At 37.9% G+C, this 15,193-nt stretch overlaps 1 protein-coding gene across 1 annotated transcript in view; it reads left to right on the top strand.

Moving 5' to 3' along the window:
• Apoltp (Apolipoprotein lipid transfer particle) overlaps positions 1-15,193 on the top strand; it is a 36,679-nt gene that overhangs the window by 7,193 nt on the left and 14,293 nt on the right. Inside the window, exons 6-34 of the mRNA XM_088047406.1 lie at positions 46-343; positions 399-682; positions 733-927; positions 986-1,114; positions 1,182-1,552; positions 1,606-2,192; positions 2,728-3,020; positions 3,070-3,471; positions 3,701-3,886; positions 4,039-4,208; positions 4,269-4,483; positions 4,533-4,695; positions 4,749-4,974; positions 5,024-5,240; positions 5,288-5,553; positions 5,602-5,799; positions 6,741-7,049; positions 7,100-7,252; positions 7,305-7,508; positions 7,936-8,091; positions 8,342-8,580; positions 8,638-8,953; positions 9,005-9,144; positions 11,931-12,167; positions 12,222-12,420; positions 12,475-12,677; positions 12,738-12,887; positions 13,035-13,203; positions 14,310-14,525. Coding sequence (XP_087903532.1) covers positions 46-343; positions 399-682; positions 733-927; positions 986-1,114; positions 1,182-1,552; positions 1,606-2,192; positions 2,728-3,020; positions 3,070-3,471; positions 3,701-3,886; positions 4,039-4,208; positions 4,269-4,483; positions 4,533-4,695; positions 4,749-4,974; positions 5,024-5,240; positions 5,288-5,553; positions 5,602-5,799; positions 6,741-7,049; positions 7,100-7,252; positions 7,305-7,508; positions 7,936-8,091; positions 8,342-8,580; positions 8,638-8,953; positions 9,005-9,144; positions 11,931-12,167; positions 12,222-12,420; positions 12,475-12,677; positions 12,738-12,887; positions 13,035-13,203; positions 14,310-14,525 — 6,891 coding nt within the window. The remainder of the gene's footprint in view (positions 1-45; positions 344-398; positions 683-732; positions 928-985; positions 1,115-1,181; positions 1,553-1,605; positions 2,193-2,727; positions 3,021-3,069; positions 3,472-3,700; positions 3,887-4,038; positions 4,209-4,268; positions 4,484-4,532; positions 4,696-4,748; positions 4,975-5,023; positions 5,241-5,287; positions 5,554-5,601; positions 5,800-6,740; positions 7,050-7,099; positions 7,253-7,304; positions 7,509-7,935; positions 8,092-8,341; positions 8,581-8,637; positions 8,954-9,004; positions 9,145-11,930; positions 12,168-12,221; positions 12,421-12,474; positions 12,678-12,737; positions 12,888-13,034; positions 13,204-14,309; positions 14,526-15,193) is intronic.

Genomic DNA, 15,193 nt, shown 5'->3' with positions numbered 1-15,193 from the left:
GATATAAGGTAATGTAAATAAGTTGGATAAGTACGTTTTTTGTAGATCATAGTGGCGCTTAAGTCCTTAGGGAACATAGGAGTAGTCTCTGATAACATCAAAAGTTATTTAGACAGTATTATCGAGGATAGTCAAATTGATGCAGCTATTCGCGTAGCTGCTGTGGAAGCTTATCGTCGTTTACCATGTACGGAATCCCGCGACTACTTTGAAAGTTTATTTAGGAATCAAGACGAAAATGCCGAAGTACGTATCGCATCGTACCTTCAAATTATGCGGTGTCCTAATTACTTGATGATACGCACGGTTAAGCATAGTTTGGAAACCGAAGAAGTGAACCAAGGTGATGTGGAAGATTATTCGGCTAATTCTGTTTAAATAATGTATATTTCTTACAGTCGGTTCGTTTGTTTGGAGTCATTTAAATAATTTGATGAAATCCTCCATTCCCAGCAGAGTGGAAATACAGGGTCTCCTTTCCGATCTAAATTTGGTTAAGAAATTCAGTAGTGATGTGAGGAAATTCTCGCATCATCGTGAAGGTTCCGTATTTTTCGAAGAGTATAATGTTGGAGCTAATTACGATGGTAATGTAATTTTCTCTCCGTCTTCTTATGTCCCCAAAACGGCAATGTTGAATTTGACGGTGGATCTTTTCGGGCAGTCGATAAATTTAATGGAGGTTTGTGCAATAATTGGGGTCGATCTGGGTGATTTTTCAATTTGCTCCAGGTGTACGGACGACTTGAGGGTTTCGAGCATTATTTGGAGTCAATGTTCGGACCTAAAGGACCATTAAACTCTGAGAAACTGAAAGAGAAGATCTCGAAAGTACGTTTCAGTCGAAGTGCGTCGGAAAATGAAGTCTTGAAATCCGCGATCGATAGATTACCGAACGTTATGGAAAATTCGGGGGGCGAACCGAAGGTATTCGAATCGGTCGGCATCTGTGTCGTATACTCTTTAATGATTATTGTTACAACAGGTGTCTTTAGGCCTTAAAGTTTTCGGCAATGAGTTGAAGTACGCCACGTTCGACGGAGACGAGGAGATAAAGGCAGCCCTACGAACCCTCAACCCCGTAGATCACTTAAAGCGAATTCTCTCTGGGAAAGTAAGTATTTAGCGGTTCGGTTCAAGCAACCCGGCCACGACAGCTCATTTAATTACTTTCATTACAGGAAATCAATTACAACAAAGCGGCAATGTTTCTGGATAGTAACTACGTCGTGCCTAGTGGGGCTGGATTGCCCATATCCTTGAACGCTCTAGGGACCGCCTCGATAAACCTGAAATTATCTGGCTCCTTAAAAGCTCAGAATTTTTTAGAAACCAAAGAGTTAGATCTCAAAGCCGATATTAGACCCAGTATATCACTCGACCTAACAGGTGTGATGTCAGTAGATGCCTTTTATGCCACTACCGGCATTAAACTGAAATCAAGCATGTACACTTCAAGCGCAATCGACGGCAATATAAAAATACGAGGCTTTAAACTTGTCAGTGTCAAATTCAGCATTCCCCGTCAAACATCCGAAATATTTGGGGCCAAGTATGTGAAATAATTTTTTACTCAAAAATCCCTTACCAAATAAAATTTTACAGATCCGAACTTATCGTGATGAAACATAATGTCGAACAAGCGCAAAGTGGTCTTTCCAAGCACCGTGTTTCTAAATCGATCTGTTCTTGGCCAGCTGTAGACAAGACTGTCGGTCTTAAGCTCTGTGGAGAATATCATTTTATAAACGTGACTAAAATAAATAAAGCACCCTACTTTGTTTTAGCGGGTCCTTCCGGATTTAGATTGTTTCTTGAAAAATCTGATCCAACCGCTAAAACTTATTTATTTGAATACAAATGGACCGACAAAAAAGATTCAACCGTTGTATCCCTGACCTTCGACACACCCGGCTCTTCAGTCTCTCGACTCTTTTCTGCTAATTTCACAGTTGACAGACAAAGTCAAAATCTCACTCTTTTCTTACAGTCCACAGCTGGAACAGTACTGGCAAGAGGAAAATATAAAAATACGGACAACGAAAAGTATTTGCAACTGGCGCTTACCATCAACGACAAAAAGCATTTCGACTGGAATCTTTCCCTGCGTCGTCAAAACAGCAAGCACGGATTTATCTACTACCCTAGAATATATCTGGGCATCAATGGAGAAAGGGTGCTTGAACTGCAAGGTCCGACATTCATTTTTTAACCATCATAAAACTTTCATCAAACGGGGGTTGTAAAGCACATTTTAACTTTACTACATTTCGACGGTTACGCGATCAACACACTGTCAGTATTAATAACATTGCTATTTCTCATGGTTTTGACTTTTTTAAAATGAAAATAGCACCTACATAATTATGCTTTATCAATATTTTCAAACGCAACGGTGCTTTTGACTGCCGTAAATGTTTCGAATTTTCAATCATTTATTTTTTAGTTTTTAGCTTTACATTTCCAGCATTTTTAACTCACTGAATTGATTTTTTTATTTATTAAAAGCACTGGGAGATACAGTTGAATTTAGCGATTCTATCATTTTGACAAACGTAAAAATTTTAAATTCGTTCTTTTTATAGATTTCGATAGGTCATTAGAAATGCGCGATTTGTTAGAATAAAAGCTTTTGATAAATAAAATCTGCTGGCGTGTTTTTGCTTTTTGTGCGACTCAAGCGATCTACGGAAATTTAGTTGGAGTTTTCAACTCGATTAATTTCAGGAACATTAAAGTTGGTTAGCAAGAGAGGAACATCACAATACGACGTAGACCTGAAATTCCAGACTAAGCGTTTGACCTCGAAGCTGTTTGGTTATATATCAAAAACGGAAGCATCGGTGGCGGCGAACATGAAATTAGATTACAAATTTGCAGCGACAAAAGAGCAGAGAGTAATTTTTGGGTTCTCGTTAAATAATCGATCGCCGAAAAATCTAGTCGATATTCGAGGAACTTGCAATCTCTTCAGCACGTCTTATCCTAACTTTAATTTCGACGCAAACTTCAAACTTCAGGTATGATTGTTAGATATTTTGATGTCGAAGTCGAGTGTTTCGTTTTCAGAAAGGTGGAGGCCACATTGAGTCGAAATTCGACTTAACTTCCAGCCCATTAGAGAAAAACGATCCACGGGCGGAGGAACAGAAACTTAAGTTGGAGTGGTTGTTGACTTATAAATCATTACCTGACAGCACTCGAACTTTAAACACGATTTTGTCTGTTAACAAACAATCATCCGGTCTTAACTTGAAAGGAGACTTTACGGTTGAAGTAAAGAATCCAAATGTTGACGTAATGTTGGTTATTAAGTACGGTGATGGTAAAGAAGTAGCGATTTCTGTATTCTGGTCCAATCCTTCAAGACAGCTTAAAACTATGGAAGGGCGACTTAATATAACGGTTCCATCATTTACACCGATGATCTTACAGGGAAAGTTGGACGAAAAAGTCGCCTCCCAGTATAATGTAAGTTTTCACATTAATTATTTTTGTGTCTCGAAAAGAAGACTTCAGTGCGAAAGTTTCTGATATAAGTAAAGTAGAACGTCCCAAGGGAGCAAGTAATAGATCGTTTGTTCGAGTTGGTTGCTAGTTAGAATATGATACGATTTAAAACATGGCTTTTGCTAATGGACTGGCACATTACGCATTATCATAATTGTCTTATTTTGGATAATTTCATAATCATTTTTAGGTGGAGGTAAGCGGGACTTGGTTCAGCGGCCACAGCGCTTCGGCTCGAGGAATTTACCAGATTAAGACTACACCGAAGTCATTTAATCATCACTTGAAACTGACGCTTCAGTCTCCGAGTTTTAAGGAAATAACCACCAACTTGCAATTTTACCGCGATAATAATGAACTTAAGATTGATTTGAAGGTAAGAGAGTTGCTTAAACGATTGACTGTCACCTACTAATATTAATTACACTTGGCGTTTTCTCATTATTTAACTGTCTTAAAAGTCACGCTCTAACAAAGACAAAGCAAGTATTGCATTACGTAATTCGGATTATTTGGGACATGTTCCAGGCAGATCAAGACACAAATAATTACTGTCTCTACCTCAAACACACCGTTGTAACACCTCAAGAAACTACAACTCAGGTCGAACTGAAATACAAAGCCCAACGCTACTCAATGCTCAGTTCTGTTTACTTTGGGGATCATCGGCGAGTTTCTCTTGAATTCCACATTGACCAGTAAGTTTGAATTAATTCACCCATGACATACTTTATAATCGATACGTTTATAAACGCCAGGATCCGAGACATCCATTTTGCTCTTTGGGAACATAATAAGGAAACCTACAAAGCTGCAGGTCTTGAATTGAAGTGGGACGCTAACCGCGACAATAACCAAAAACTCTTGATTTCTGGCAACATCACCAAACTCGAGTCTCTCAATTATAAAGGAAATCTTCTTGTATTTTATCCTGGCAGAACTATCGTCGCTGATTTCCGTTTCCTTGCAAAAAGTAAGCTAATTCGCCTTCTGTTCCTCTTGTTTATTTATTCTACTATTAGGTGGCCATTTCGACACCCTCGCTCGGTTATCCTGGGCCGATCAACAATCATTTGCAGTTATACTTCGGGTTGATTACAATACGGACCGTCAAACATATATCGTGATTAATTCTCAGATCGTTACCCCGTTTGACGGATGGCAAAAAACCACGATTAATGGAGGGTAATAACTTTTGCTTCTCCCACTACACGTTACCAAAAACATCAACATTTTAGCTATCACCATAGCCGCAACATGTATCGCATTAACGGCACCATATATTGGAAACACGACGAGTATGTCACTTTAGATTTATTTGAGGATTATTCAATAAGTGACGCAGCGTTTGAATGCAAATTGCAAACTTCGCTAACCAGTACACTCAAACGAATTCCCACGCTAGGCGCGTTTCTCAGTCACAACCAAAATACCACGAAGGTGGACACTTCTGTTAAACTAATGGTATTTAGTCATTCCCACTAGAATTTAACTTAACAGAGAAATTTTCTAGTACACTCCAGATCACGTGATAGGCATTAACAGCAACTGGAAAATGGACAAAACCGATCATTATACGAATTTAACAGGTGCTATCACGGCCACAACGCCGTTCAATGCTTGCAAAAGAGGTCATCTGATTAGTAAAGTTCACTATACCAAAACTAAATATGTAAGAGGGCTCGCAACTTTAGATTTAGATCATAAAAAGTTCGTCGCGAGCTTTGAAGGTAAACTTTTCATATTTATGGTTCATTTCTATTATCTTGTTGAGTAGGTAACGTGCGAAAGCTCACAAACAGTATGTTTGTATGCAACGTGACAACGCCCATTGAAAAATACAAGAAAATGGTGGGCCGATTTGGATTTTCCGAAGAGCGCCGTCATTTGGTAGCCGAAATTGCATATCCATCGGGTACTTTGGGTGTTGAAGCATTGCTAGAAATAGAGACGTTAACAAATTTCGATATAAAATTCAGTTTAGGCACGCCGGTATCCTTCATGAAAGAGATTTTCTTCGTGGGCAAACTAAAACCGGATCGAGTAAGGAAAAAAATCGTTGGAGCAACTAATTTCAATTTGATCTTTTAGGCTGATTTCCGGACACGCTGGAACTCGTTCATGTTGGGATTTACTGGTGTTTGGCATTATGTAAATGTCATAGACTTCGAATACTCATATAAGATTTACACTCCTATCGAAGGTTTTGAAGAAAACGGTATCGTCTCTAAACTCATATTCAAAGAAGGCTTAGACTTTGAAGTTTCCATCAAGCTATCCCAGCATAAGGTTTGTATATATATATGTGTTACGGAATACCAATCTTTCATCTATAGAGCGACAGGATTTATAATTCACCTAGATTGAGTAATGCTCGGATATCCGTGCTGTTTTGAGAAGCATCCATTCGCAAAGTTTGCCGGTGTCGCTTATCGATCGACCGCGTTTAAAGTGAAAGCTGCAATCTGAGTCCAAGATCTTGGCCTGCCAAAGCCGCTATTTTACTGCCGAATGCCGCCGTCGAAGTCACGTGTAATACATCTCATTACGTTTATCGTTACGATCTGGCACATCTTTACGTACCCCAATGTCTATTCACACCACCTAATAAGCAAATACCGATATATCATTCGATTCTACTGTTGGCACTTCAATCATGGATTAATCAAACTAAAACCACACTTTTTTCTTGGATTTATAGTAGACGTTTCTTAACATTGTTGCATACTGTATTTTATGGACGAATCGGAATAGATATATCAGTGGATACAGAACTTGCGAACACTTCGTATGTGCTTCAATTTTATTTGTTATTGGTTTTATAACTATGTGCTCTTTCAATATATCAAAATTTCGTAAAATCTTGAATGCAATTTGCATGAGTTAGTTTTATGTTACGGGAACTTACTCAATTCGTTTTCTAGTTAAAATGTAAGAATTTAATTGTATTTTGTTCAATCTCAGAATGTTATTAAATCGAGCGCTAATCAAAGAAAGTTTGACGTGATCTGGTTTACCGTTAGGTGAAATTTAGTGTCAAGTTTTACAAGTTAATTCTTGTAGTCGTCTGTTTTTCGGTTTAGGTACTGAAACTTTCGCAGCAAGTTCTTGTGTACGTAGTCAAAGAGGAACAATACCTCATCCCGTTTACAATGTTAGCGAAGCGAATTTTTTTAACCTTTCACGTTTCGAACGTTTATGGGTTTAGTTGGAATATTATGTATTTTCAGTTAGGAGTCGCTCTTCTGTGTGTACCGAAAAGAAAATTGTTAAAAGAAATGGGTATCAGGTCGCAAGATATTTATGGAAGGATGCCAGAAGGTCGTGGTTGGAGCGAACACAAAAATGAAGATGATCAGGAAGAAGACGATGAGGACGATAGTCTTAATTGGACTGGTAGCATCAAAATCGATGCCATTATTTATCCCACCATGGAAGGAACGGTGGATATTGATCAAGAAGGACCAGTGTACATTTTGGAAGCTACATTATCCCTTCCTGCTGGTAACGCCACACTCAACGACGTGTTTGAATTTATTGTAAATACTTGGCCACACCATTAGCCTATAATTAATCCTTCACGTTTTAGGACGTAATGACAATGAAAAATGATCTGAGGGTAACAACACCGTACGATACTTTTAAAATTATTACTTCGGCGTACAATTTGAAGATAATACCGGGACATAAATACGAACTGGGGTTGGATCTGGATTATCAGAACCGCACTCGCTGGATTAAAGTAACGATTAAAGAATTTCCAATTGCGTTGGGTTAAAATGGCCATTTTTCAGACCGGTGTCTTAGCTTTGTACACCATTAATACAAGGGCAGAGAAAGATGCACGATATAACGCAACTCTCGAAATCCACACTCCTCTAGAAAAGTTCCCCCAGCTGTTGGTCCGGGCCACTCACAAGACAGAGGCTAACATATACCGAACCGATTTATCAGTGACTACAAATAGTAGCGATATATCAGTGACTACCAAAGCAGAGGTAAACATGTGAACTCTCAACAAAAGACATGATTTTCAATTCCAATCTGGACACGTCAATTTAAACTTTTCTAACTGCACTGACGGCGCTGCAAAGTGTAGTTTCTCAAGATGGCACGAAACCATTCAGATCGCCCCTTAAAACTGTGTATATCGACATCGGCCATTCTCGAACAGAAACAATTCACTCGCTAGGTCTATTTCGCAACTTGATATGCTCAAGTTATTTAGATGTATGCGCACATATTTACATAGCTTATGTGAGTTCGCCGCAGCCGTGATCGCGATCATGATAACGGGATCGAATCTTACACCCTCGCGGTTAGTCATAGTCGAAGCTCGATGAAACTACACTGGACAGCCCTTAAGAGCATCACAGTAATTGCAATTTCCATTAAGTCTCTGTACCAAATCGGGCACAATTTCAGGTGTTTAATGGCTTATTCGATGCAACCATTTTACTCGAAGCGTTAACTCCCTCATTTCAAATCCCACCGACGAGTATTGTCGTCAAGAAAAAAACAGAACACAACGACAATTCCGTCGAGGCGACGATCAACATCGAGAAACTTCTCAAAAAACAGGTAGGTAATTCAAACAAAACACAATCGATTGTCTGAATTTCAAAGAATCCAAGGTAACTCACATCTTTTAAAAATCATGAGTTTTAACTTTGATACAACTCACGTTTTGATAAAAGTTGCAACGTATTGCCGTGAAAATATAGGAAATATGGAGATGATATATTTTGTAAGACCATGTTTCTTCTAAGTTTAGCTTTTTTAATAAATAATCCCGTCCGCGAAACGATTTGTGAAAGCAAAGTTGTTGCAGATTTATCTGAAGACGACCTGGATGTACAAATCCTGGAAGCATTTCAACACAATAGTAGTTCTAGAAACGCCCTATCGAGGAATGGAAAATTCTCAAGTCGGTGCAAAGGTATATCTTACAGACAAAGAAATGGATACTTGGACGATGCTAAAAGTACACCCATTAGAAATCGATGCGAATTCGACATTGCAAGGAAGCGTTTTGAGAGCAACATCAAATATTAATTTCAACGGGAAAAAGTAATTACGGTGAAAATTCAATTAGTTCGTATTACTTACCAAATGTTGCGTTTAAAGGTTTCCGATGAGACTGATTTCAAATGTTTTGAAGCCCTCAACTAATTCCAGGAAGTTTGATGGGAGTTTGTATTTGAAAGATAAGGAGTTCGAGATTAACGGTCATGCGAATATGTTGGGAAAAATCCCCGTAGACGCCCAAATCAAGTTGACTCCCAAAGATGGTAGCGATCCGCTGAATTTCGAATACAAATTGGAGGACAAAAAGGATGGAAGTTATATATTGACTGGCGGTGCGCAACATTTGGAGAAATTCACCAGATTTAAGGCTAACATCGTATCCAGACATAAATTAAATTGGCAATTAGACTTACAAGTACCGTATTATCATTTGTAGTGACAATATCTAACGTTTCTTACCTTACAGATAAATACGTCTCATCAACAATATAACAAGTTTACAGTACAAGCAAATGCTGCATCAACCGATGCAACCTCAACTATCACAATAGCTGCAAAAACTCCGATTTTGAAGCTTGAAAATCCAAAGTTAGGAGCTTCGGTTGCGTAAGTTACCTGTTTTATTCGATCTCGTACGTTTCTCGAAGACATTATCAAATTTATTATAAATTTACTTCAGGAGAATTTATTTCAGAGATAGCGTTTAATTGAAAAATCGATGCGACACAAATATGTTTTCTTATAATGGTGCAGCTTTATGTCAGAATTGTGTAAAATATATGATAGCTTGTGGTAGTATCGTTCGTACCCTCGTGCGTGGTGATAAAATGGGGGGTGCTCTAAGCCGAAACATCCACTCGTAACATATAACCTCACAATTTGTCGCATACGGTAAAAAGATGATTGATTTAAACAATCCCCAACGCCCGGAGCCTGGAAACTACAGCACGCTCACTTTTCATCGCTTTCTACCGTACACCACTCCACATCGAACGACAAAACGCACAAAGATACGTTCACGGTGGGAGTAATCAGGATTTGAGCTCCACAAAAGACAAAAAGCCGCAAATCTAAATCCAAAATATATTACATCTTTTTCGGAAATAATTCGAAACTAAAACCATCCACAGATTTCAATCTTCTTATGCTCATCAAATAAATATCAAGAGATCAAAGTATTGAGTGATTTTTCCATCCAATATAACGCAAACATTGTTTTGTGGCAACCATTAAAAATAATTCCACATTTTATTTACCAATTCTCATAAAATTTCTGGTTAACCATAAATTTCTCAGAACACGATTCCCGTAATCCATGAAAATGGTTTACTTATTCGTTTCAATATAGAACTCATGTAATTCAATAGTATTTCAAATCACAAACGTGACTTAACAATATGCACCTTGTTCAATATTGATTCAGTATTTTCCATCGGAATTTAACACAATTTATCTTGAAAATATTCCAACTGAAATAATATCCATTAGGAAACTTTTCAACAGGTTCTTTTGAAACTCGGTAATGTTTATTTAAAGCGTAATTATGTACAAAAATAAATAACGAAAAACTTAATCAATTATGTACTTGTAGCTGAGCTAATTATAAGGTAATCCGGCGCATCCACCAATGGCTGAATTAATTTCATCCTTTTAAAATCGGTTTAGAATTACTTGCCTGCAATGTTTAGTGTGTTTAACCAAATTCTCTTATGAGATTATGCATATTAAATTAGCTAGCCGAAATTTTCTATCCTACAGCGCCTCACTTTTACATAAAATATTCTATTACACAAAATCCCGAGTTGTATACCAAAACCGGTTTACAATAAATAATGACAGGCCGAGAGCGTTTTTTCTTACAATCATTTTCCCCGTGATTTAAGCGCAAGGCACTTGTATAAAATTTCAGATTTGACTAAATAAAATTGAGATTAGGCTTCTAGAGTTGCACACGCATGGGATTTGCAAGACGACCTGGAAAGTAGGTCAAGATTTTAATTTAGCTTCTTTTTTATCAACTGGGAGAGCACCTTAATTCTAATAAGTGTAGGTGTTTATTTGTAGACAACTGCAAACAGACTCCTCCATGGCTTTATCTCGGCTGTAATCTACTTTGGTCGTGTTTTTTCTTTTAGAAATTAAGAATGATCGTTGTGGGAATTATTCACGGTTTTTGGTAAATTCTTTATATAGCAATTTACATCCATCGTAAATCGCGCGGTTTTGAGAAAATTGATACTGTATCTTCCATTTGTTATTCCCTCTTAATATTCGCAACGATTCTACGAATGCTGTGAAACTTTCAACAAGGCCTCTAATGGCTGATGCTTGTTTATAGTCGGTATGACTCAGCGTTTTCAGTGCAGACCCCCTCGGGTATTGCCTTCTTTTCCGACGATTTTTACTTAGAAAATTTTCTTATCCTATCTTGGGCATACTGTAGCTTTTATAATCAGTTCCTGAATTAATTAGTGGCTCATCATACTCACAGTTTTAGCAGCAAACTCTCACCCCTGCTGTCGGTTGAAAAGTAGAAAACACAATGACAAATCCATTGTAGTATACGCCCAGAATGGCAACTATTTACTTTACGCATTTTTTGGAGCGGATTTGTAAGCTACCGGTGACATTTACATAACTATGCGACGGTGATAGAATTAAATGCCTCCAATACTTCAGCCTTAACTCAGTGACATTGTTAAAATTGTGTTGGCGTACGTTACGTACCAGCAGGTGCAAAAAGAGACATTTATTACCGCTGATTTACTACAACGTATCGTAAAACCAGCGTCTCCCGCTATAACAAATCAGCAGCAACTGATGAACGGAAGTGAATTCACTTGTCTCTTTAGATTTAAATTCTTAAGTGCGGTAGTCTCGTACTGACTTTACCACTAAAAAGGAATTGCGATGCAATGAATCAAGAACTTTACATTCTTTTGGCTTTAAAGGCGAATAAAATGTAGTAAGGCCATGTATTATAGACAAACCCTATTAAGTTTAACTTCTGCAAAGCCAGATACAGTAAAATCTTGCCGCAAGAGCTTTTTTCCTCACTTAAGTATCTCTTAAATATTTATATCGTTAATCAAAGTTGTCTTTTGTAGGTGTTTTGTTTCTTGTTTTTCCAGATCGTTCTCTACCTGTTACCATTTGTGCAAGTTTTGCGTGATGTAATGAGGAGTCGGTAGAGCTCTTTGTTGGCGCGAATTTTTATTGGGTCTTTTTGTTGGCGCGATTCGGAATCGTGTATTAGAAAGCAATGAAACTATGTAACCAAAAATGTATAAAGCTTGTAAAGTGCAGTAATATTGTCGGGTTTTTCAGTTAAAATTTCACAAAACATTTCAATTACGTTGTTCATTATTCATTGTTGAAAGAGAACTTTTTAGAGCTTCCGGTCAGCAGCGGTATGGCAGAGCTTATTTTGAAGTAACGGATTCGAAGGGAGATATTCAGGTTGACTGGGTTTGGCTATTTTTGGAAAATATGTACGTCAAAGCTGTAGGAAATTATCAAAATCGACAATATAAAAGTCAGTCTCGAGTGGAAGGGTTTTACATTAATCCGAATCAGTCGTTTGAATTTATTAAAGCAGGAGGGGACGTAAATGTGGACACGTTGTGGTCGTACGTATTGATTAATTTGTTAAATTTTGGTTAAATTTCAAGGGTGAATTGTAGGGCTGGTTCTAATGTAACCTTATCTCTGCCGAATTACCAGAACATGAATTTGGAAGCTCATGTGAAGCTCCCTTCACCCATTAAAGAAGTTTATAGTTTGGCAGGCAAGTTACATTACGATAAGGATTTGAGGACCGTTGAATATTTAGGTAAATATAGTACAGCCAATTCAAAGAAGAAGTACGGATCTTGGGGAAACGTAAGTTCAGATAGAGAAGATAATAAGTTTGATTGAGATAGCTTCGGTATTCAGGTCTCGTTAGCTGATAAGACACGCATGGGAGGAAATGTAGAATTGGAGTGGAATAACAAACGTATTAACAATTACCTGGACTTGTGGCAGTCTGAAAATACTTGGAACGCTGTATACAAACTACGGACTCCAAAGTTCGATGATAAAGAGACGCTTGTTACGGAAATGAGCTATACAAGCTCCGATGAATACCATAACATCACGTAAGGCCAAATCCGATGTACAATTGTAATCACAGATCGTTAAATCGATGATTTTCTCAGGTGCGAAGCCTTTTATCCTGAAGATCGCTCATTTGCATTCGCTCAAGTCGATTACAAGAGCTTAGACAATATGAACGGAACGCTAAATGTTACGATTCCGTTCAGAAAAGCCCGTTACGTCGGAGCCCATTTTAACACAAAAACTAATGTGTAAGTAATTGTTGTTTGTGTTTAGAATGTGCAAGATGAGATGGAAGTCGTATTTCTCTACAAAGTTCGTTTCCTTCGCTGACTCCCGTTGTTGCCTTGCACACTAACAACTAACGGTAAATTATTGCTATTTGGCTTTTGTTCCAGACGTTTGTATAATCGACATTTGGAAGTCTTCTGGCCTAATGATAACGCAATTTTGGACTGTCAATGTGAAACTTCCTCATCTCTGTTGAAAAGTAATACAACAGGTGTACTGGTAATTGAAGTGCCGCTGACGACTAGGCACATAGCCAACATTCAATTTAACTACGAGGTGAGTCCTGACTACAGTTTCACTGGAGGGAGAAGACCTTCCTAACTTTCGCTAACGCAATTACAGTCATCTGGTGCGAACCTTTTTTCTCATTGAACTCACGCAATTATACGCAAAACAAAAATTACGCTCCAATCATTTCCATAATATCCAACATAATTTGCTAAATCACAAGCCATTTTCAACAGTATTCCTTCAAAATAACATAAACAATTCAAATTAACTCGTTTTTGTTAAAATAATTAAAAAACTTAATCGGCGCATCCACCATTTTTAGAATGTTATTTTTCGCAGAATACAAAAATTACTTTTTAAAATCTGATTGTGGTAGGCAGTAACTTTCCACGATTGCTGCATTGAATTATCAGTGTTCGGCGTTAATCGATTATCCTGTTAGTCGAGTATCAATGATTATTAAAAAATTAATCATCAATCAATTATCATCGGATCGATTAGTAGCCATTAACGATGTATCATTCTCAATTAGTCATTAAATGAATTTGAAAGGTACAGTTGTAAGAGTCTGATTAAACCGATTATTGATTAAAAAACCAATTACCATTAAATTGTCTGGATTATTTATTCTTCTATGATCTTTTATAGTTATTGATTAAACCGTATTATAGTTATTATTAGTATGTACCATTTTGTAAGCGAATAATATTAAATAATTAACGATTAATGATCATTGATTAATTAATAATTTTATATAAATATTTGATTGCAGTAAATAATGTTGGTATTTGTCTGGTAAATTTAATTGAATTTGTTTCTGAGGAAAAATAGCTGATGTTCATTGTGTTTGTTGTAAAGTTGATAAATCTTGAGAGTTTCAGCGGAATTATCGAATAATTGAAATGCTTATGTCCGTGTGTTTGTAAAGTTTGGTTTATTTAAAACATTTGGAAACAAAGAACCCTTCGGTTTGGCTTTAACTAAAAGGAAAAGTTAGTGTGATAAGTTCCGAGTCTGAACTGATTGTGGAACGTTATAGCGATTTGGGTTGAGTTAGGCCCTTTGCGAGCTAGGGAGCTGTAATTTTCCAATTTAGAAGTGTCTTTTTTTATCAAAGTTATTGTTCTGTTCTATTCTCAATGGTGTTTCAGAAAAGGCCTCAACTGAGCACCGGGCATGCTACGGTCGACTATAACGGAAACAAAGTCCTGGAAGGCAAGTATAATTGCGAGTCGGAGTCACGGGCGGGCTTCGATAAGGATAGGATCCACGTGGAGGTGCAGAACAAGTTGGTCCCCGTCGGGGCAGACTACGTTCACGGATACGAATACGGGGCGCCGAGGGACGGCTCCAACGCTCCGACTGTGGTGGGTGCATCAAATAAATCAGCGACTCCTATAAAATCCACCGTAATCTATAGCCGCCCGGCGCTGTTTCCCTACCTACCATACAGTCCTTACCCCCGACCCCGTTTTGTACTCCAAACCACAATGCGGCCTTCTTTATCTCTTTTGCTGACCGCCATTGGTTTCATTATTCCGCGTTCGGCGCGACCGTTTTAAACTCTCCACACCACGAGCAAGATTTCCCATGCATAGAGAAAATCAATTTTGATTTTTTTTTGTCTTTCCCGATTGATGTTTTTTTAACGTGCTCGTCTTAATCGATTCCTAATTGAAACAGGCGATTCGGTTTGGTTTTCGCGGGTGTAGTTATTTATGAACGTTTTTCGCGTTGCTGACGAGTTTGATAGTTTTATCTCCATCACTCAATATGGCTATATATCTATCTCAGTGCATACACGAACCGCTATTGATTTAAACTTTGGTATATATCCCGAGTGATGAATGTGAGCCGTGCTGGGCTATCCATTCGCCCGTTTGAAACATGAGCCAGCCGAGAAAAACAAACGGTCGCCGGACACAACTCATAAGCACGCTCTAGCTTGTGGCAGATTGCGATTTCTCCCTAATCCACCGGGATGTGAATTATCACCAATTTAAACTTTTAGAACCGACAAATGTTTTTCATAGTA

This window comes from Gnatocerus cornutus, chromosome 10 (genome assembly GCF_029298725.1).
Source record: "Gnatocerus cornutus isolate USDA-ARS CGAHR chromosome 10, icGnaCorn1.1, whole genome shotgun sequence".
In the NCBI taxonomy this organism is placed as follows: Eukaryota; Metazoa; Arthropoda; class Insecta; order Coleoptera; family Tenebrionidae; genus Gnatocerus; species Gnatocerus cornutus.
The sequence above is the reverse complement of the archived record's forward strand: the minus strand, read 5'-3'. Positions and strand labels throughout refer to the sequence as shown.